The 24,191-nt window shown below is 42.2% G+C and overlaps 1 protein-coding gene, 1 long non-coding RNA gene and 1 pseudogene across 2 annotated transcripts; 2 read left to right on the top strand and 1 right to left on the bottom strand.

The window, feature by feature from the left end:
* Positions 1 to 398: 398 nt before the first annotated feature.
* LOC124662343 lies at positions 399 to 2,392 on the bottom strand (annotated as a pseudogene).
* Positions 2,393 to 18,052: 15,660 nt separating this feature from the next.
* LOC124668658 lies at positions 18,053 to 19,951 on the top strand. Its single transcript, XR_006991780.1, has 3 exons — positions 18,053 to 18,113; positions 18,781 to 18,866; positions 19,542 to 19,951. It is a non-coding gene; the product is annotated as an uncharacterized LOC124668658 (long non-coding RNA).
* A 449-nt stretch (positions 19,952 to 20,400) lies between these two features.
* On the top strand, positions 20,401 to 22,191 carry LOC124668480. The gene is made up of 2 exons (XM_047205608.1): positions 20,401 to 21,163; positions 21,744 to 22,191. Exons 1-2 carry the CDS (start codon positions 20,614 to 20,616, stop codon positions 21,749 to 21,751), a joined length of 558 nt encoding a protein of 185 aa, XP_047061564.1. The 5' UTR covers positions 20,401 to 20,613; the 3' UTR covers positions 21,752 to 22,191.
* Positions 22,192 to 24,191: the final 2,000 nt, after the last annotated feature.

The following is a 24,191-nucleotide window of genomic DNA, read 5'->3' as shown; positions in this document are numbered from 1 at the left end:
ATGTAACCTCTGCAGAGTACGGGAACCTGCATTCGACACCTGAGCTTGTCCAGCCCTTATATTAAGAAACCGATATCATTCGCAGACACATGGTAGAAAATCAACAATAACAGCAGCTGTGGTATCATATCATAAGGTGTTTCCTGAAGAAAATACCAGGCCTCCAGCAGAACAGACTACAGAGTGTAACAAACAGGCATATGAAGATATGTGAAACAGCAGACACTGAACTCGTTGTATTTCACAGAATCTGAATCGATTACATCTTACATGGACTGCAGGCAATTTAACAGCCATCGACACTTTATTGCGATGGTGGCATGATTATGGTGAATTACAGGATTTCCTGGGAGGGTCGCTCACCTCGGTATCTCGTTACTTAATTCAATGCTGTACATCTACTCTTTGATCTTCATTACCTGAAGAGAAGAAACTAAGATTAACAACTGACAGGGGCGGTTTAAAGGGAGCAATTTCAAAAAGATGGAAAGGGGCTATAAGTTGACTAATTGACCTCATAACTAACTAATACTGATAACAGTGCTTAATGAAGAAGATTGCTGTTGGCCATGCTCATTTGGTTCCTGTATCTAGCCATGCTGCCTTTTTCTGGCAATAAAAAAAATTCAACCAGGGGTGCTTGCTAGCCATTTTCCAAGAAGCGAGTTATGTTTTGGCTTTACAATCTAGTATTTGCAAGGATTTTTGATATTCAAGACAGATTTATTTCAAGTAGCTAGAGTTAAACAGCATTGCCAGCATATGAGCTACTGGAGGAATGGAAAGAAAAATACCTTCATGAGGTTGGTACAGCCTGCGATTGTGAAAGTTGACATCTCCCTTTTTAAGCTGACCACCCTTTCCCAGTTTCCAAGCATAGGAAATAGACCTGGTTCAACATTTTTCGATCAAGGAGCATAGCTCTAGCCTCTGCATCCAAAGGATGCACACAGCTTTTTTTTTATTAAATTATTCGCAATGCTTTACAAGGGGAATACAAAGATCAATCTCGAAGCCTCCTTCCTAGCGACAACTCGCTATACCTACGATGAAGGGGGGACCATGAACAAGGCCATACTCCCTGACGGTACAACAACACACATCATCCAAAAAGCAAAACCTTGAGGGTGTGCCATTGCACACGTCGCAGAGTTCGCAACCGCCATCTATCTCGAACCCATTTCCAAGCGAGATCAATGTATTGACCGTGCCAAGCCTGCTGTCGATGTCACCATAACACCAAACAGCTCCACCATCCTGCCCGCGTCCAGCAATCCTCGCCCGTCTTCGATACCCCGCAGCTCCACGCCGCTGAAAATCATCGACGACAACGTGGTAGATGAACACCACTCCACCAAAAACCACCTCCATCCAGCTGCTGCAAAAACGATGCCCCAAGAGGAAGCACGACGCAAGAAGCGCAGTCATCGTCCGATCCTGGCTGGATCTAGGGTTTCCCCCGGAGCAGCACGAGTGAGTTCCCACGAACTGCGACGACGATGCCATCAAGAAGAAAGCGACGCTTAACGCCGCCATCGCCCGCCAATCTTGACATGGTTTTCACCGACAGACGCGAGTCCCCAACTCGGTGAGAGCAAACGGAGAGGCCAGCAAAGATGATGTATTCGCAGGGGAACGACGCCAATAGCCGCCGCCATCATCCGCCAAGAACGAAGTCAAGGCTCGGTGTTCACCGGTGGCCCCTTCGACGCTAGCTCGTCGTTGACTAGATCTTCATCGCCGGGGTAGAGGGATCTCGTGATCCGCCACCCCAGCAACCAGCCGACCTCCTCCGGCGAAGAAGAAGGCCGCCTCCACCGTCGAACCCAAGGCTGCTGCTGCCCCGGGCGACCTCGTACCGCGGGAGAAGCCCAAGATCATCGCCCCTCACCGGCGAGAGGCGGAGGGAATGGCGTTGTCCGCCACCACCAGCCACCACCGCGTGCCGCCGATGGGAGGCGGGGAGGCCGCAACACAAGCTCTGGCCACCGTCCCCGTCCATCCATGCGGGAGGCGGGAGGGCCTCCGTCGCCCCTTCATCCTCCGTTCAACATAGAGAAGGTTCTCGTTAAGTTATTAATAGGCCTAACATCATTCATAAATTGCCTTGGGAGGTTGCAAGTTATAATAAACAAAACAAAATGCATGAATGTCATATTGATCCGAGTCTGGAATCGAACAGCCGGTGGTTTATCTGGATAATACATATCACGAAATAGCTTTAATTGATAGATTCGTCCCTCATGAACAGTCTGTGAAAAATGCACCTCTTTGGTTTCAGAATAATAAACAAATGTATTATGTATCAAATTATGGGTATTTCTGCAGCATACATTGGGAGGACCAATGATAGTTCCTGTCCAGGACTGTATATGTCATCACCATCATCCATCTCATAGCTCACAGTTCCATCACCAATGCCCTTCTCACCACGTTCTAGTTCTTCTAGCAGCCTAAAGTTTATGGGAACTAAAGAAAACATCATAGAACAAAGTATGATCTAAATTATTAGCAAGCAACATGCATAGCAGGTATTCAGAGTTCGAATTCATTGCTCTTGTGAACAAAATAAAAGAGCAACAAAGTTTCATGGTTACTGGAATTTAGTTTGGTTACCCATGAGACTTGAAATTTTAAAAAAGAAAACTGTACTGTAGATTGCTACGAAAGAACAGAGATATCGGGTGCGTTATATTGAGCTTCCTTATGTGTATAATAACCTGATGCTTCTAAGAAATGGTTTCATATATACACATAGAAAATATCAAAATAATGGCTTGATTAATGCAAGAAGGCTGAGGATACAATAGTCACAACTTAAAGAAACCACAAGAACATGATATGGACTTGTAGTGGAATTAAAGGTATAAAACGTTTACTACCATGCTCTATACTAGGAGGCATAGACGCGGCGGCACACCGCGCCCGTTAACCCGTATTACTTAGTTTGCAGTGTGATATTGATAGTGTGCCCGCTGTTTTATCTAAAGAAAAAGAACAATGCCTACATTGTGTGGTGGAGCAGTAGTTTCCCTCCTCGTTAGTACCTTGTGTCTTTGCTATGAAGTGATTGAAGTAGAAAGTAGAAGAGATCTACTTAAAACGACACCAAACCTTAAGTGTGTCACCCTACGGTTCGCGAACTATGCAGACATGGTTGAGACTTCTCTCCGACGAATAACCAATAGCGGGATCTGGAGATCCATAATGGCTCCCACATATTCAACGATAACTTAGTGACCGATTGAACCATTTACATACGATACTGATTCGCTTTGTCACGCGATACTCTACTTGTCCGAGGTTCGATCATCGGTATCACGATACCTTGTTCAACCTCGTCACCGACAAGTACTCTTTACTCGTACCATGACATATCATCTCTTGTGAACCAGTCACATGCTTGCAAGCTAATCAGACGACATTCCACCGAGAGGGCCCAGAGTATATCTATCCGTCATCGGGATGGACAAATCCCACTCTTGATCCATATGCTTCAACTCACACTTTCCGAATACTTAATCCCATCTTTATAACCACCCATTTACGCAGTGACGTTTGATGTAATCAAAGTACCCTTCCGGTGTAAGTGATTTACATGATCTCATGGTCGAAGGACTAGGTAACTATGTATCGGAAGCTTATAGTAAATTGAACTTAATGATGTGATCTTATGCTACGCTTATTTGGGTGTATGTCCATTACATCATTCATTCAATGACATAACCTTGTTATTAATAACATCCAATGTTCATGATCACGAAACCATGATCATCTATTAATCAACAAGCTAGTTATTCAAGAGGTTTACTAGAGACTCCTTGTTGTTTACATAACACACATGTATCAATGTTTCGGTTAATACAATTATAGCATGGTATGCAAACATTTATCATAAACACAAAAATATATTATAATAACCATTTTATTATTGCCTCTTGGGCATATCTCCAACACGGATCTCCACGTACGGCATTCTTACATATGTAGAGACTGGGAAACTAAGAGCATTTTTTCCTAGCATTTGGGAACAATATTCTACAGAGACCAAGTAGCTGAGAACTTGATGCAAACCATGCATATATAGTCATTCATACTTTTACTATTACAAATAGTCATCCACTCATGCGATCTTCATCACCAACCAAAGTACTTTATGAATAAAAGTAACACATGTACACACATTTATTGAATGCAAAACTAATCGAATTAGATATGATCATTATTGTTCTAGGATATCATTTTAACCATAGTTGTCATTGAGAAAGCGAGATAATAAGTATCTGGTACTTACAACGTAAATGATCATATGTCCAGGTACAATTCCAGACACAGTCCACAATCCACCCCTGAAACGGTCATATGAAGCACTTGGTTAGGCTTAGGAAATGAAAGGATCATGTTGAAATATTCTTCGAATCGATGAGGTTGCGATGTCCATGGAGAAAAATAAAACCAGAGACATTTCACTTTAGATTTGGAGCATATATTTTTCCATTTAATTCTAGTGTGAACAATCTGCATATATAACCTGCTAATGCTTACTTGTTTTTTTAATCAAAAGAAACATTAGTTTTTTTTAAGAAAAGGAATAAAAGACTACAAATCACTCAAAACTGAAAAAGAAGAAGAGGAGGCAACAGGTCAAGCATTCCAAGAAAGAAGAGCATAGAACGACACCACCACCACCACACCCGACTAAACGGAGGAAATGACAAAAGGAAAAATTAACTAGAAAGCAGAGACCCTAGTAACGTTGATAGTATCAACGTAGGAAACATGAGGGAGGCTCTCGACTTCCATCATCATCTTGTTCAGCAAGGCAGAAGCACTATGAACTTGATCTTCTTGTCGCCACCCAACAACACCCTCGAACAAGAGAGGGGTATCAAAGAGAATGAAGAGGTCCACGATGGATCGAACTCGGTAACACAACTTCAAATGGGAGCATCAACCTCTTCCGACACTTCGATGACCAGCGAAATTAAGGTGCACTTTTCGACAGAAAATGAAAGAAGCACCAAGCGACAAGGAGCAGTAACCACTGCCATCTACTGCCATCGTGGACATCAAACTAGCAAAACGCACACAAAACCAATACATCAACAAGAAGAGCGGTGTCAGATAATCCAAGATGTCCCCTCCAGGGAGAGTACGATATCTAGAACACCATGGTCATTCGAGCCAAATCGTGGACAATATCTGATTGATTGATGATCTTCGATTCCAATTAGTGACTTGAACCTGATTGATTCAAGGGACACCACGAAAGGAGATGGCAGCATCAGTTGAAAAATTGCATCAATTACATGGTGTCAATCGGTGGGTTCACGTTGCACTCCAGGTCTTTGGTAGAGAAACGTGGGAGTGAGCCCTTGCCGTCCCGAGCTCTGCTGTCTTAAATTTGGAGAAGAAAGACGGCAACCATCAATGAGAAGAAAGACTTCCTATGTAGCCAAGGGTTTAGTGCATCTCCACTCACCCCCCCAACCCCCGCCCGTAAGGCCTCTGTCAATAGGGTTTATGGGGCACCCAACATGATTATGTAATTCCTATGTGGTGGATCTTTATTCTATGATTTAATATATGAGACTGGAACTTATTATGTGTAAGATGTATTGATAGATGCATATCATGTTCCCCGTTCTTAAGTACTAGTCCTGATCCAACTTGTATGCAAGAGCATGTATGTGGAGAAGTGTGTATAAGATGGAGTACCATGGTGGTAGTGATTGAATAGTAACAACAAATTCAAGATCTACTATGGTATTTACCTTTCTTCTGCTGCCTCACTAGGGATAAAGTTAATTCATGTGCTCTAATTATATTGTGACGGCTTCATATTTCTGTTTGGTCAATTTAGCACATTTATGATTTAAACATTATGTCAAATTACTTAAGGCTATACTCTGTTGATTCTTAATTCAAGATTGCTTGAATTTTTCCCTTTCTTAAGGAGTATAACAGAGATGTGTTGCATCATCTGTATGTTAACACGTGATGCTCATATGAATAGGGCTGGAATTCGAGCCGAGCCGAGCTAGCTCGGCTTGACTCGCTAAAGCTCGGTCAACAATCGAGTTAGCTCGACTCGACTGGTTTAACAATCGAGTCTGGATTTGAAACTCGGCTCGACTCGCAAAGCTCGCGAGTAACTCACGAGTAGCTCGTTTAAAACGGTCAAATAGAACATGCAATATGTACAATGCATTTTTCCCGGATATTTGGGCATAAATAATGAACAACAAGCATTTGGATTATGGTACCACAAAAATATAAACCCCAACGATCAATATATCATCAGCATAAGATTGCCAAGTTTTAGAAATCACAAATATACTTGCGCATTTTGGTGGGCTTGGGCCGAATTCATCTTTACCGAGCTAAACGAGCTACTCACGAGTTTGATGAACTCGGCTCGTTTAGCTTGAACTCGTTTAACGACAAAATATGAAACTCGGCTTGGCTCGTTATACACCGAGTTCGATTCGAGGCGAGTCGAGTCACGAGTTACTCGTTTAGCTCGCGAGTTTCGAGTTTTAATTCCAGGCCTACATATGAATGCTTATCAAACACATGTTGAAGTTCCACTAATACTATGTCTTTGATGAATTGTTTCTGTCCACTATGACCCAAAAAGAGAGTAGACAAGTGAACCCATGAACCCAAGTCCACTTTGAACCATAAGAAACACCTTTCCAACACAACTATCACACTTGACATTTTCTACCATTTATTCGAAAATACGAAAATACGTTTTCCACTTTCAAACACACAAAACCCAAAAACAACCATATTTTCATTGCCATTATCTTGCTTGTCTAGTTTACGTGCTTTACTTTACTTTATTTTATTTATATTTTATCTTACTGATACGGAACCTTGTGCTTGACAACCACACGGTGGAGTTGAGGTCACCAGATAAAAAGATTGCTTTGCAAGTTGCCATAGGAGGAGAAGGAGAATCAACTCTTTACCGATTTCACAAGAATTCGATATAAACCCTAGATTCACCCTTGTGGAGAAAATAAGCTTTCTACAACACTTTGCACTTGGAGTCCTAATGAGTTGGTACACATGGATTTGTTTCCATCAGATATGCAACACATAACCCGTTTCGTCGATTTAAACTCATTAACATTGAAAAACACCCATTAGGGCCGATAAAATTTTAAGGTGGTAGATAACCACTTTTTTTTGTATTGTGGCTACTTAGATAATATTTCAAATATAGTTTAGGTTTTGATTTCATAGCTGAAATCAATCAAACCAATTTCTACAAAATCACACAAGTAGAATGTCCTAATTATAGAACACGAAAAAACATTTTAATATCCAAACAATAATGAAGAAGTCATGTTATCTTCTCTAATTTAAAACAAGTGGTGGAAAACCTTTAGGATGACCCAGAACTTCAAACAAAGACTTTAATAGTCAAATGAGGCATATTAAAACGCTATTCCGCCTTAGTTTGGGAAAATTAGTTTATTCCCTCTCTTTAGTATTTCAAGTATGGTAGAATAATTATTCTTAAATGCCAATAAGAATCAAAATAGTTGAAATGAAATGCATGTAGGGAGGGGGGCTTGTTTTTTAGGTTCAAACTACAGAAAGTATGTTTTAAATATTGTAACAAAAATAAGCTTATACAAGATTGCCAATCAGCAGGATGATGCCGTCTATACTTTGCATATGGAGCTTGCCATCATATAATGAAACATAAAATCAATTTTTATAGATTCTATTTTGAGATGAAATCGTTATAGAGATGTTACAGATTTATTCTGAAGCAAGTACATGGGGCAACCAGGGGTGTATCGCACAATTCCGGATCCATCGCTGGCTCCTGCAGCTAGACCTAGCTAGTCTCCCTCCAAAAAGAGAAAAAACGTAACCCAACAGAAACTGCGAAAGACTGGTATGGAAATACGAGACCCGGCCGTATCCGGCGATTGTTCGAATATTTTTTACTACCGAATAGCGTCCCAAATCATTGGGTTTGGTCCGCAAGTCATACACTTGAATTAGGGCATGTACAATGGTAGAGAAGGCATGTCTTCCCTTAACCCGCCACATCAGTTAGAGAAGACATTGGATATAAGTCATACAATGCATTATCTCTTACGGCCATCTCTAACAATTAATATTAATATTTAAATTTTGGTAGGAAATTTGTTGCTAAGGGAAGACATATATGATACAATGGAGAAAATAGTCTTCCCTTATTTCGTAAGAGATGATCTCTTAGCTAAGGGAAGACAACCTTCTCTCTCTTCATTCTCTCTCCTCCAACTAAGCAAAAATTTGATGTGGCATCCCTAAGGGAAGGCTGACATCACCCCATTGTACGTGCCCTTACACGCCGACTCGAATCCTTCCCTAAAACAACGCTGGCAGCTGTATTGCGGACGAGTCAAGCAGTCGATCTTAGTATAAAGAGACCACCCTACGTACGTTCCCTTGATCCCTTCCCATTGCTCTTTCACATAGTAGTATTTTTCGCTTCCTTCAAGCTCCAAATTAACCGTCAATCATTCCGGCGGATAGAATCGATATAATAATTAAGCTGGAGCAATGGAATCGTGCCCAGCAGCAGCTGATACGAAACTTGAAGACCTTCCAGAGGTATGAAATGCAGATTTGCTATTCAGTCGTCGACTGAATCGTCTTTCTGTAATTGTTCGATTTTCTGTCGTACCATTAGACGGTCACGCGAAGGCCTCGCTGTTTTCACGGGCTGGATATCTTGTCCCGATGGTGGGAGTCCGGTTAGTGTTTGGGCGGCAGACCTGTGACTGAGGGCCGTGTGGTGATTGGTGAACAACGCGTTATGGCAGTGATGTCGTCTTCGTTTTGGCGGCGCTCAATGCCCTATATATGTTTTGAGGTAGAGAATCATGTCAAGGGAAAACCCTTGCCTGCTGTTTTTCTCGACCAACGGCAGTGATCTCCATGGACATCATACCCTGCTTGTAGATGTCGTTGCGGGTTCTCTCTGTTCTCATTCATGGTACGGAGGAAAATCCATAATCCTTCAGATTAGACGATGGCAGCCTTATCACATCATGTCCTTCTTGAAAATGCGGCCTTGGAGTCCACAGTGCATAAGCTCTCTAGAGGTTATGTGGCGGACTCTGTCTACGATGAGGCATTATTTTGGGTTGGCTAGTTTGCCCACGGAATCAAAGGCATGAGCTCCTTAATTTTACTGAGGTTGTAGTCGTCCAGGCGTTCTTGTTGCAGCCTGGTACGATTGTTTCATTTTCGACAGCGGCTCTGTTTCTGCGGACGGTGCCGCGCGCGTCTTCTTTGCGCATTCTTTGTCCAAACTTACATTTTGTTCGGCATCACTAGGTTTCTTTTCGTAGCATTAATTGGAGCTTTGCTCAATCTATTGTCCTCATCTTATTTATTATTGTCACTAAACAATAAACATGGATGCGTGTAGGACGTTGTTTGCAGGATAATTTCGTGCTTGGGCATGGGGGACGCAGCTCGTGCGTCCGCGTCGTGCTCCGCCTTCCTGCGGGCATGGGGGAGACATCCTCATCTAACGTTCGACGAGGACACGCTCCGTCTCCGACGAGAACCAGCCGCTCCTCCACCAGACACCGTGCTCCTCCTGCGGCAGCAAGACGACCTCGCGAGGTGCTTTGTCCGGCGCGTGGACGCCGTCATGGCGCGACACCAAAGCAGCGGCGCAGCCGCGCTAGACTCGCTGATCATCAAGTTCACCTACCTGCTGGTGCAGGATGCTCCGTGTGTGAACCGCTGGGTGAGCTTCGCCCTCGCGTCTACAACCACCAGACGCCTCAGGCTCGACTTTCAACCTCACGGCTGCTACAGTCCCGACAGGCTCAAGTACGACTTTGATTTTGCCTGCTCGCTCCTGTCAGCCGGGACGCCGGCGGCCGCCGCGCTGGAGCACCTCTACCTCCGGCTCGGAAGCTTACGGGGCCCTAACCCCAAGCCGGAGCTGACCAACCTTGTGACCCTGGTTCTCTCCTGGGTGCGCGTCACCGGCGAGGCCCTTGCCCAGTTGCTCTCCTCCTGCCACAAGCTGCAGAGCCTGAAGCTCAAGCACTGTGAGGACCTGGACTACGTCACTGTATCGTCACTTGCTTGCCTCAGGTCTCTTGTCGTGTCTAGTTGCTGGTCGATGAGGAAGATGGACATATCGGGATCCGCCGTGGAGTCCCTGCGGCTTGACGGCCGACACATGCCGGCGAGCCTGCTCTCCGGGTCAGCACTGCTTCGGCCGGCCCTCAAGGTGACAAATGCCATGTTTGATCTTGAGTATTTGATTGGCCCCTCCAAGGCTGAGGCCACCGCTGACACCACATCGCACCTTCAACTGTTAAGCCTAGCACACCTCATGCCAGGCCTGGACACCTTATCCATCACCTTAGTACGGCATACCAAGGTTAGTTCGCCATTTTGTTAATTTCTCCGTAGCTAGCGTTTTCTTTTATTCCATGCAAATTAGATATCAGTCTGTCGTTCCTAAATATAATATGTTTTGGAAGTTCAAACTTCAAATGAAGAATTATATTTAAGACTGGCGGAAGCTTATAATATAATTTAACATTAATGCTATACCTACGGACAGCCTTCTACGGATTTTTTTTCTTTCTACGAACTGATGTGTCCACGCATAATTGGTGCCGCAGATAATTTACAACCACCCCGCATGTTTCATCCAAAGGCTAGGTTCTGTTGATTATATAAATACACTGCCTAGTCTCTTTCCATCAGTTCAGATTTTTGGTTCAATTGGCTAGTGCAGCAATCTTCCATGGTATCAGAGCCAAGAGGTCTCAAGTTCAAGACGCTGCTCACGCAGTTTTGAAAACAAAAATAAAAGATTCTGCGGCCCACACCGAACTCACGCTAAGGACTAAAATAGCCTAGACGAGAGGGGGAGTGTTGAATATAAATACACTGCCTAGTCTATTTCCATCAGTTCAGACTTTTGGTTCAATTGGCTAGTGCAGCAATCTTTCAGGTTCCACGTCTATCGACCCCCTCTGATCCTTGACAGCATAAGACTAGTCATAGTGGGGAGTAACATAGAGTAGTAACATGGTATATGTTACTACCTATGTTATTAGTACCTTCATAGTGGATACTGTAGTTACTTATATGTGGTATATCATGCATGCTATATTTATTAGATTGTATACTCATCTTATCTTGAGAAGTGTGATGGTAACATAGCTAGTTACCACCCCACTCCGTTTCTTCATTTATTATCATGTTATGTCACCAAAATGCTTTGATATGTGTGATGTTATTACTAGCTATGTTAGGCTGGTCATAGTGGGGAGTAACTTCAAATAAATATTAATATGTTTTGGAAGTTCAAACTTCAAATGAAGAATTATATTTAAGACTGGAGGAAGCTTATATACTGTGAGCTAATTGTGTTAACATTAATGCTACACCTACGGACAGCCTTCTAGGAAATTTTTTCTACGAACTGATGTGTCCGCGCATAATTGGTCCCGCAGATATTTTAGCAACCACCCCGCATGTTTCATCCAAAGGCTAGGTTCCACGTCTATCGACCCTCTCTTCCTTGACAGCATATGCTCTGCTTGTGCAGGTAGTTATGACATGCCCACATAACGTCGGTAGCAGATTTCACCACCTGAAGCGTGTGTTCCTTGAATTCTATATCCTGGAGCTACGTGATGCAAGAGATGAATTTCTCTTTATGTACCCGTTTCTTGACGCAGCGCCCGCATTGGAAGCGCTTTACTTGAATGTCAGTACTACCCGATCTTACAACTGTTTATTTATTATTACTACAACCGATGTATAAATCCTACTTATTCCTACATACTACATATTAACTTACTAATGGAGTATGTACGAAAACCCATGCAGCTGATGCGTCATGCGCAAGCTTTCTACCCAAGCAGAATACAACAACCTCCAGGTGGCTATTTCAGGAAGCACCAAGGGCTCCTGCATCATAGCCTCAAGGACGTCGACATTACCGGGTTTAGAGCAGATATTGCTTCCCTCGAACTCGCGCTCTACATCATAGATAAGGCGTGCACGCTTCGGCGTTTGACGCTGGATACCAGACGGAGCAGTGATGAGGATGATGACGATGGTGATGCTCTTAGTCGGAAGGCTATTGCCAGGTATATAGTCCCGTCGTTGCCATCTGGTTGTGGCGTGTTGTGCTACAAGTAGTGGCCAAGCGTGACCGCCTAGCTCGATAGGGCTAAATCATCGATACATACCAGTTGATATTATATGCTATTTTTTAGCACACGCATGTAAACACAATTATCTCTCACCTTACTAGATCCGACTGTTTTAAGATTCATCTCCTCAACCGTTTATCCAATTCACAACGTATTTATTGTGTATTTATGTCAACAAGACCTTCAAAACTAGATCACAAGTTTCTATGCTTTGATGATATTTATTTCTCGCAGCCCTTGCAACATTCATAAACTTTGACCGTCAAATTAACAATGAACAATTACCACAATAATAGTTCATTGTTATACACAAATGCAAAAACGCTCATCAGTGACAAGCATTTTTTGCTCATCAGCGGCAAACAAGCTGCCTGTCACTAGTGTACTGTCACTGGTGTATGCATCACTAGTGACAAGCAGATTGCCCGTCACTCGTATCACAATCTAGTGACAGGCAACGAAATATACCGGTCGCTGGTATGATGGATGGTTGCAGCCCGGTTGGGCATTCTAGTGACGAGCGCATTATCGTGCCTATCACTAGTATATATTTCGGCTGTAATTTTTTTTGCATTTTGAACAAATATTTATTAACAAGCATGCAAAAAAAATAGCATCCGGTAGGCAATTAAAGCACATTATAGAGCATATGTATTATAAGGGACATGTCACTCCAAAGCTAAGGTTGAAAATAAGTTACATAGAATTTGAATCCTTCTAAGATGTTTAACTTGCACCAAAACATTGACAAGCTATAAGGATCCGTGCATATCTTCAAAAACACATGTTGCAGCACTTTCAAACGAAGAAGCAGTTGTGTGCACGTACAACTATAGGTGTCATTAAATGCTCTGGCTTGCCACGTCTTCATTGAAATTTGTTGGTGAAAGATAGATCACGTTAGTACCGTCCGGCAGAAACATAAACCGAATGTTAATTAGTACAAAAATTTGCAGGCATTTAAAGTTCTAATACCATTTTCCTCCTATACTTTGTAAGGCAGGAAGACCAAACAATATGAAGGAATAGCACGAGCAGTGATGCTTTAGGCAAAGGTATAGCAGAAACCAAAGGTTCATGAGACAATAAGAACCTTTGACCAGCACGAAAACTGAAGCCATATACAGCAACACGATCATAAGATGGAACCTTTACAAAGTCGAAATGGAAACAATCACTTATTTCCACCAATAATGATGAGAGAAAACATACAACAACAAGATCACAAGCTTTAACCATTGCAACTAATATGCAGCAGCCTGTTGATTGGATATTGTTGCATGATGGTAACTCATTGAACAAACAAATTGCGGACATCAACTTTGACAACTCGATATCTGCTAAACTAATAATATTCTCATCAAAGATGAAACAACTATCAAATATATGCACGTTGAGAAATGAAATTTGAGTACCCGTAGCAACGCACAGGCATTTGTACTAGTTAAGAAAAAAAGAGGAACAACTCGGCTGGTCATTTGGGAAAAATGATGACCAATTGGTGATGCGACGTTGCAATTGCAAGTGGGTCTCATATGTCTAATTTAGTTCAAAAGTGCTAGATTTGTGTTATTCACAATTAATTACATCAATATATTGCGTTTTATGCTAATATAGACCACGGCTAGCTCCACAAAATTCTTTCCGGTATCTGACACAAATGTTTATGGAGAGAGTTAGGTGACAAACAACCGTGCTAGCGGAGGCGTCGGGCCAAGGGATCCGATTAACTACCATCGACAATATCATTAAGTTACATTCACAAAAGAAACCTCAAATTATGGAATTCTCTCTTCATGTGTTATTTTATTATTATCCGTGGGAATACACAATCCGTTGCAACTCACAGGCAAATTTACTAGTACTAGTTGAAGGCCCGTGCGTTGCTACGGCGACTCAAGTTTATTCCCTTGTACAAAAGGCACATACAATTCATGTGTATAGAAAAGATAAACACATAATACTCGAAATATATTAGAATTATATTTGCAGAAATATTGTTTTGGTAAACAGGTAAATCGATGTGGTATGCAACCTCATTCCACCCCATACCGAGTGAACCCTCTGGTCTAATGCTTCCGCCAATGGTGTGGGAGTAGCAGCGATCACATTCTTCGTTGGTCTCATTTTGTCTCCCTACCTTAACTTTGTCGAGATGTAATCAAGATAGACAAGTGAAAATGGGCTACATCAGATGCTCTGTTCCGAAGGACACTTACAAACCGACATACCAGTTCCACAAAAGCAACCGTCACCGTTAATTACAAGCATGGATTATCAAAATTAATTAAATCCTAACATGCTTCAATCAACCACCTCCCATCCCGAGGAGTTGACAAATGGAAACACCTGACCTGCAATAGGAGTGATAGTTAGTTTTCTTTCTAGATTCAATTCGCATGCTGCAAGAACTTCACATCAACCTGATTAGAGCAAACAAAAGCATCCAATTGAGTACCTCGGGAACTCTCTGGTTCAAAAATAAGATAACCAGTGAGTACCACACATGATTAGTAGGTTAATACAAAATACAATCAATGGGGAACATGAGCTCACTGTAAGTCTAAGATAGTGAAAGGCACAAACCAACAACTTGTGATAAAATCTATCCTCTACCCTGTGTAATAACTTCGCACCATCATCCATTACCTTAAGGACATCAACAAAATACTACTAATACTAACATGGCACGGCTAATAATAGACACTAAATCCACATTGTATTACAACTTTAACCAATAGTTCACGATGATAGACATCGTTACCGTTTTGTTGGTGTAATGCACTTCCAGCTCACCGGGCGGTGCCACCTGAGCAATTGTGTAGGGCATCATTGTCAGACCACCGAAGTCAAGATGACAATACAAAACTTTTAAACAAATGGTCCAGCATAAGATAGTTCAATTTGCAGCAATTAGTATTACCCACCAAGTGAGGTAACAACGGTTGTAAGGAGCATACATAATAATGATGTATAAATGCAGCTGGAAGCAGGGTCATGTAAGAAACCCTATAAACAAAACATTATTCAGGTACCGATCAGTGGCTCTCGATGGAGATAAACATCGTGTGACAATAAAAAATTCAGTGGGACACTTCCTTTTCTAAGTTCCTGATTTAAGCAAATATACATTATTCAGTAATAAATATTCTCTGACAAAATTCTTCTCAGTTAGCTTCTGAAACTCACTGCATATAAGAAAGCTATATGTGATCAGGCAATCTAAACTTTAGCTGACAGAAGTAGTTGCAATCAATTTTTTCCAGTGAAAGAGCAATGGCACCACAATTTCTGTGTCTAAAAATGATGCTCGTTTAGACTGAAGTTACGCTGGTGCTTGTGCAGTTGTGCTGGTTAGGTCTTGGACAATAGCATATGATGCAGAAAAATATACCCGGCCCAATTTTTAACTTGATGCAGGCAAGGGGATCAGGCTGTAGCCTGTATACTATGGTCCTGGCTACGTCAAAGGTAGGAGCGCTTCAGCGAGGCAGCAGTGCATTGTGTAATTGAGTGCCACCAAAGAATAACATGCAAATTTAATTGATAGTAAGAGAGGAGTGAAATTATTAGCAACTTTTTGCTGCCGTTCACCTTGAATAACTTGCATCCCCTTCACATGAGTGGCAACCACAGTGGTGCCTAGAGCTGGTGCGGACGGAGCACGGCGAGACCAATTCGAGTCGGACAGGGACGCAGGGCGAGGAAAGCACACATCAGCGGCGCGACGCCTGTGACATGTGGATGTTTGTGCCATGGACGCCATGGAGTCGATGACGTTTCACTGTACATCTCACTGCGATCCGGACAGCTACGCATCGTTGGAGGTTGGTCGAGGAGGGGCTTGAGGTAGCAGGACAACAACAGGCGAGTCAGTCAAGCGCCCTCGCATGGAAGTGCGCCATCGTCTGGGGAGCCGGCGTAGGCAGCTAGGCGGCAGCGCGTGGAACGGTCGAGATGGAAATGAGAGGAGATGGTGATATGCAATAATATAACTTCTCAAAACCTGATGCTAGATTAGACAAACCTGATGTTATTCCCAATGAGAAGAAGACACAGCCGTAAATTCTCTGTGAAGGCGGCGTCGAAGTCCTGATCCTAAGCGCCAATTTTTCTGCATGTCCTCCTTCAGCTCCTTGGATGCAGAGGCCGACAGAGATTCATTCCCGTTGTCGGGCTTGTTGTACATCAGCTATAACTTTAACGAATAACGACTCTGCACAAGACGCACATAAGCTTGGTTACCCATCTCTCATATTCATATGTCGATATTCACTAAGACAGATTACATTCTCTGACATTGCCAAGCAAATGTGATGGTAGAGCCATCTAAGAAATGAATTCGAAGTTGCAGAAAAACATAGATCCCGAAGAAGACCATATAACATATGAGATTGTACAAATTACGAATAGAGCAGTGGGAAGGTAGGGAGGCACGAGCGTCACTCGTCCTTCACATCCCATGCGCCAACTCCTCGAACGTCTTCACGGCCACGACATCTCCATCCCATGTCGTGCCGCCACCACGGTCGCAACCGTGGCGCGCGTCCGCGCCTCTGTCGCGAACGAAGATCACGGCATCTCCTCGAGCGTGTGGTGCAGCTCGTCAACCTCCAGGGAGGAGACGACCTAGATCGAAGGCCGCCCTGGCTGAGGATGATACAAATTATGTGGGTGCAGGGACTCGAGCCGGCAACGCGCGTTCAAAGCTCTCTACAAGGTTGTGGGTCGTGAGACTTTAAAAAAGATGCGTGAGGGTGGATGACATTAGGAAAACAATCGATCTCCTCGGGTGTTTGTGACTTGTGCGTATTAGCTCGTTTTTATTTCGATAATAATAAGGCAGCAATGGATACTGATTTCATTGCATGCAAATTTACTTCGATAATAACAAGGCAACAAGGGATAGTGATTTGATTGCATGCAAGTACTATTAGCAAAGAAAAAATTGATTCTCTAGGATGCCCGTGACTTGTGCGTACTAATTTGTTTTTATTTCAACACTAACAAGGCAACAAGGATACTGATTTGATTGCATGTAAGTAGGAAAGAAAAAATTGATTTCCTAAGATCCGGACTTAACACTAACGGCTCAAACATTGAGGTGGTGTGGTTGGACGGTCAAGATGTCTCCAATCTTTGACATCAAACATTTTTGACGACGTACCAACTCGAATATAATAATAAAGATTGTAGTGGTACGAAAAGTTTTGATTTGTGATTGACTTTTGATTGGGCTTGAGCAATTAGTGGGATATATGCAAAATGGAAAATACTCCATCGTGAGGATATTTGTTTCCTTGTACGTCAGAGAAAAAAAAGGCTGAGGGCAAAGCATTAAAAGATTTTTGCCAAGTATTTTAATGCTCGCTGGATTGATTGATACCGCACCTGATTGTTTCCTAATTAGATCGGGTGAAACGAAAACCGTGCGATTAGATTGGATGGACATGATGCTTTCAATGACGACCACCAAAGTGCGTTAAGTGTCAAACGACCAACTCCCATTTAATAGTAAAGATTAATAGTAAAGATCAATCAAAAGAAAAAGAAATCTGCAAGATGAGTGTAATAAAAATATTAAATGGGCCAAAGCCCGCAGAAGCAGAAGCCGAGCGAGTGCGTGATCTTTCTCTCCTTCTGACCCACTCTACTCCCGCCGCCGCCGCCGCCATCGCCGTCACTCCGCCTCCTCTCCCTCCCACCGGCTGGTGATCTCCAGCTCGAGGGTTTCTCCCTCTGCCATCTCCTCTCCGACCTCGCTTTCAAGCCCTCCGACGAGATCCGGCTCCTTCCCTCCACCTGCTCCCGGCCTGCCCCCCAAGCCGGAACATCCCCGCAGACCCTCTACCTTCGCGCGGGGGCACGGACGGCTACGGCAGCGGCTTCGAGTAGGTCAGCTCTCCCCCATATTCTCTCGTCGTGGGCTGCGCTCATATGTCTTCACGTGGTTGACTGGTTTCTTATTTGTATAAAATTCAGATATGTTGTTTGTTTTGAAGCAACAACTTGATATTGTACCTTGATACATTGATTTGGGAAGATAGTGCAGTGGTATCCTAGGGATATTCTACTGGTGATTATGGAATCGGTTTTATTTTATGTTGTACTGTCTCCATTGGCCAACTCTTTCTTTTCTGTAGTAGTTTAGTTTCCTGTTTTGCAGGCTGGTTAAGAAAAGTTGAGCATCTTATGCATAATTAACAACTAAACCAAAGAAGATTGTTATGATTTGCAATGCGCAATAAAAAAATTCTATGCGTTAAATAAATTTGTAAGAGCATACATGATACATGAATGCCTGCATAAATTTGTTGACTTGCAAATTTTGACCTTGAGCATGTATGTTAGCTCCATCTTTCTGTCAAACGACAATATATTAAATTTGACTTACTAACTAAGTAGAGATCATTGCTAGTTCCAATCCAGTCTTATTAGAATAGTCAATGCTTAGTTATACTCAATAAGGTTTGTTGTATAGTAGCAGAAAGAGGGCATGCCTACCATTTAATTAGGCCAGCCAGGCCACTTTCATTCTAAACCATGTAATGTCTTGATGCAGTACAGGAGCTGGTGGGCAGATAAGCACTGACTTGTAAGCAGAGGCTGTTGAGGGTTCTGTATGGATTGAATAGGATCATTTGCAAGGTATGCTTAGCCATATGATAATTGTTAACTTGAGGATGCTTAGTGATATAAAGCAGTTCAAATAACTATCTTTCTTCCATGGTTATTATGTTGAAATTTCTTGGATTTATTGGCAGTGGATATAATATTATTACTGAAAATGTGATTGGTTTCTTGATGATTGTGTATGCGAGTTTTCAATTATGTGATCAATGGATAAAATAAAAGTGAAATGTAAGCTTTGCTCAACTTAATTTTCTAGCATACATAAGCTAGGAATTCCCTTAGCTGTGTCCCATTCTTTTTGAATCCCAAACTTTGTTCAAATCCTAGGTTTGGAAGTATTTTAGCGAAGCCCAAACTGTGAGCAAAAGGTAAAATTTTCTAGGGAGCCCAAGCTGTGACCCAATAATAAGCAATTTTGTATCTTCATCTTTATATTCGTAAAGGTTGGTTGTGTTGCTTATAGAGATTCAACAAGCAATCCGGTATGATAGTTACTGTTGCACAGCTATCACTTGATGTTCATTGACCATCCGAATGAATTGTAGCCAGGCCCTCTTTCTGTTTTTATTTTGTGATATAGAATTATCTCGTTGTTTACAATCCATGGCCATATTTTTAGTTTAGTTACTATATTAAATTACTCAGTGCCTTTCCTGTTTTTACCGAGGCTTACTGTTGTGGATTTAGCAGGTAAAACGGAAATTTCTCCAGTTCGTTCAAGATTTTTGTTTGTCTAGTAGTTGGTGGCCCCCTCCTTATCTGGCAAACTCTATCAATGTCTCCCATACGATCATGTGCCAACCGTCAAGAGAAGGATATGGCAGAAGTCAAAAAGAAGATGTTCTGTCCTTTAACCCCCAGGCGTAAGAAGTTGCATTTTGATACAGTTTCCAAGCGTACCAACTTCCCATGCCCTCCTCTTGCGGCGCCAGACGAGTCGCCAAGTGCCATTGAGACATGCCGCACAAATATTACATGGTGGGAATCTGTTCTGAATTGGTTGCAGGATAAGGACAGTATGATTGATGAGTCTTTGGGCAAGGATCCAGAGGACTTGATCGTGTTATCCAGTGGGCCAGAAAGCATGAAAATGAGTGGTGGTTGTGGTAAGTGCAACATCCCATTGTTAGTAATAAAAAGATTTACCTATTCTGTATAAATTGATGGCAAAGCTTGTTTGAAAGAAGGTTTATATAATAGATGAGAAATAGGATCTGAAGTGGGGATATTAGAATGGATGAGATATAGTACCTTCTTTTATCCGATTTTACTTTCAAAGGTATATTGAAATATATCTCGAGCATCTTATTTCTTGGATTAATCATTTTGGTCGGCATGATATCATTGGTGTCGGCATGCCCCAGTAAAATCAATGGTGTGCCACCATATTTAACATCTCCATATCCCCCAAATAAATCCTTGACATGCATGGGATGACACTGGATGAATAATGGACTCCTTGCAAAGTCTCTGTTTAAGTTATTTTTTTAGAATGTCAAATTTTATTGCACTGTAGTGCTTAGCTTTCATGTAGCTTAGCCATCTCCGTGCTGGTATGTTCTTTACTGTAATTCAGTTTCATGACTATGTAGAGTTTTTATGGATTTGATTTTGGACCTTATATGAAGTGAAGTTCACGATGACCAGGAAATACATTTAGGCTATCATGATGAAAGGCCCTAGATGCTGCAAAAAAATATTGAAATCTGTACATCTATCAAAATTTCCATTTTAAGATCTAAAACATAGATTAAGGTGTGGCATGGGTTGTTTTATTTTTGTTCCTGCAGTATATATGCATCCAGAAGCACGCGACATTATACCAAGGGAGAAAATGCGTATGCCTGATGGTCCTCCACCATCTAATGTAGAAGAAATTCAAGGACTTTGGAAACTATTTAGAGATGAGCAACAGGAAACAAAAACTTGCAGCTTGAGCAAAACATTCTATGGTCCCAATTGTCTTCCTGACATAAAAAACCCATCTTCGAAAGATATGATCACTATCAAAGAGTTCTTTTCCTCCCACCAGAAATCTATGGTCAAGCACTTAGACCATCTGATATACCTAAAGGATATCATACGGAATCATCTGATTCCTCAAGTCCGCTCTAAAATCAGGGAGTTAATAAAGGAATTGAAATTATTACAAAATCCTGACTTGAAGATGCGTGAGTTGCTTTACTTGAGTGATATGGATCCCGATGAAGAACCAATTGACTACTTAGCTCCTGAAACAGAGGAAGATTATCCTGAACAGTCTGATGCGGAGGATGAAGATACTGTATTGATGGGAAAGCTTAGACTGGGAGGTACTGGCTCTTTCTATCTGATTCTTGCTATCTACTTGACTTATGCTAATCGGAGACTTTCTATGCTATAATGAACTCCATTTAAAGCAAATGCAGCTCGAGGCCAAAACATTGTGAAGATTACCCTGTAGCCTTTAGATTTATAATGAATTTTCTGTTTCCAATTGATTTCTGCTAATTGGAGGCTTTATTTTTTTCTATTTATTTTGTTATGCTGTTTCTGAACATGCCATGCCATACTTATAATTAGCTTGTCTATAAAGAACCCGACAGTCGGACAAGTGGGTAATGTTGGGGTGAACCAAAAAAGTTTGGGTAGAGCCGGATCTATATCGATTTTGATACATATAAGGTGTCTTACAGATAATGCAAATCGAAGCTATTTATGTCTGACAAAGGCCTATATGACCGATCGATCGAAATACTCTCCACCATTGTCATATATTCCATATATCACATGTTGGTTTCCTGTTCTTGGTGCTCATATCTTGGGATGGGAAACTCAACACTAACTGTGCAAATTGCAGTTTTGTTATATTCTCACCTATTTCGGCATAGATTGATGCCTTTTACTTCGCAGGTCCATAGAAACGGTGGCTATGAAGGCCATAGGTTCAGGATTATAGTTCTTAACAGTCAGTGAAAAAGGAAGGATTTTTGTGGCTATGAAGACCATAGGTTCAGGATTATAGTTCTTAACAGTCAGTGAAAAAAAGGAAGGATTTTGTTATGCCACGCTATGAAGACCCATCAGCTGCATCTCTTAAATGTAATTCCTGCTGCACTTTGTCGATAAGGTGAAGCATTTTACTAGAATGGAAGGCCGAAGTTGTACATTGACGCCTGATAACTCAGCAGTGTTTGTTTGTTGGTCCAATCATAGTTTTTTTTTTTTTGGACTAGTTGCATCTCTTAGTGTTGTTCCAGCTTTACTTGTGCCAATATCGTTGAACTATGTTACTGAAATCTGAGGCTAAATTTGTACATTGATGTTTGGTCAATGGTTGGCAACTCTGCACAACGCTGCTTTGGATCGGATTATATATCAATATGTCTTAGGATGCTGATAAAGACTTCTTTACATGCGCAGAAGATCTGGTTAAATTTTTGTTTTTTGATTTTGTTTTTAGAGAATCAAGCAATCTATGTTTTGTGCCTTCATTACGTTTTTAATCATATACGTGGCACACATGTATTTCCAGATTCAAGTTTGGATCAATTTGTTCAAGAAACGTTGGTTAACATAATAAAAAAATGTGGTGGTAAAAAATACATACTATACAATTCGTACTCAAAAGAAGTTTCGACCTGAGTTTAGGAGTATCATAATTAATGGTGAAAGATAAATTATGAAAAATAAAAATAAAAACATGTGAACTGAGACATACTCCCTTTGTCTTGGGCTAGGCAATTCAAAGTTTAATGTTTTAGGATTTTCTATATTGAATGATTTAGATAACTATGTATTAGCACAAATTATTTTGCACGAGTTATTTTGTGAAATATTGACCGTTAAAGAGCGTCGATCGCAAGGCTTGGGTACATGCGTGGTCGTGTGCATACCCCCAGATTAGTACCGGAGACATAGCTAATTGGTGAGCATTCTCGTGCAACATTTGGAAATCCTTAAAATTAGTACGCGAGAAACATTTAATCAACCAGGCTTCAATGCACAAACATTAATTGACAGTACTTGAGAGCAACACTTACAACATGAGGAACAGAGATACACGGAGAGCATACATGAAACTCAAAGAACAGAAACTAGTGAACTAGCAGGGAGAGAACAACAACAAAACCAACATTATTGCACGGACAAGTCATAGAAGCTCCGGCTCCTCCTCTGGTCTGACAGTGAAGATTCACTTCTTCTCCTCCTCCTCGCCGTACAGCTCGTCGTTGATACTGGGGATCCACTTCTCGCTTGCTTCGGCCTTGGTGTCCTCAAACATAGCACGGTGGTGCTCATACCTTCGGATGTTGCCATCAACATCTTGGTCGAGCATCTGGAACGCGCTGATGTCCATGGTTTGGACAGAGCTGCGGAGCCTCTGCATGTCGGTGGTGTGATCGTAAACAATGGTGTGGGTGTCAGGGTCACCCAGCAAAGGGTAGTCGTCGTCGTTGTCGTGGGCGGTGTTAGCTATCGTTTCCAAGAGCTTCCGTCTGCGCTCCAGCTCCTCGGCCCTCTCTTTCAAGTCCTTGAGAAGAGGGATGCCCTCGACTGACAGCTTATCAGATTTGGCCTTCTTCTTGGCGCTCCTAACAGCGCTCAGAAGCAGAGGAGCACAACCAAGTGGGACGCATCCGGTAATGCTGAACACGACCTCTGCATACTTGTCATGGTTCTCCTTGAAGAACTTCTTGGCTTCTTCAAGGCTCTCTAGGGAGTTGATGTTGCAAGTGTGGGTGGTCATGGCGTTCTAGCTTAGGTAGCTAACAAGAGGGCTGTGCTAAAAGCAACTGACTGGAGGAAGGGGTTTCTAGTTAGCTACTAGCTTGGATGAGAGCTGAACTAGTGGGGGTGGGAGGTATTTATAGGCAAGAGGCCAGTGGGTATATCGATTTTCATGGGTAAATTTGGGGTTATCTATACATACTACCGCAATGCCTCTCTAATATAAATTGTTGCACTTCGCAATTGCTCCAATGCATTATTGCACGGACATCTGTAGCTAGCATTCATTTTACTGTATGGAATTGAACCAAGTTTGACAGTGAGATGCATGGCACGCGCATGACCTCCGAATCTCCCATGCATTCAGAAGGCATGGGTGTCAAAAGTCATTGCACGGACGGACGCCCAAGCAGCCCGAACGCAGCATGATTGCACGGACGTTTGTATTTTGCTGCCCAAAAGTGATTACCTCACGTTTGTATATTGTTTTTTGTTGACCAGAGGGAGCGGGCCGAACGCAGCCTGTATGATTGCACTGATCTACTGCAGTGAAGTGCTACCGTGTACATGTACTATGTGGCAGATATGCATATGGAGTGAACATGAAGAGATAAGAATGCCAGTGCATGC

Source organism: Lolium rigidum, chromosome 6, assembly GCF_022539505.1.
Source record: "Lolium rigidum isolate FL_2022 chromosome 6, APGP_CSIRO_Lrig_0.1, whole genome shotgun sequence".
NCBI lineage: Eukaryota > Viridiplantae > Streptophyta > Magnoliopsida > Poales > Poaceae > Lolium > Lolium rigidum.
Note: the sequence above shows the minus strand (reverse complement) of the source record. Positions and strands in the feature narration are given on the sequence as shown.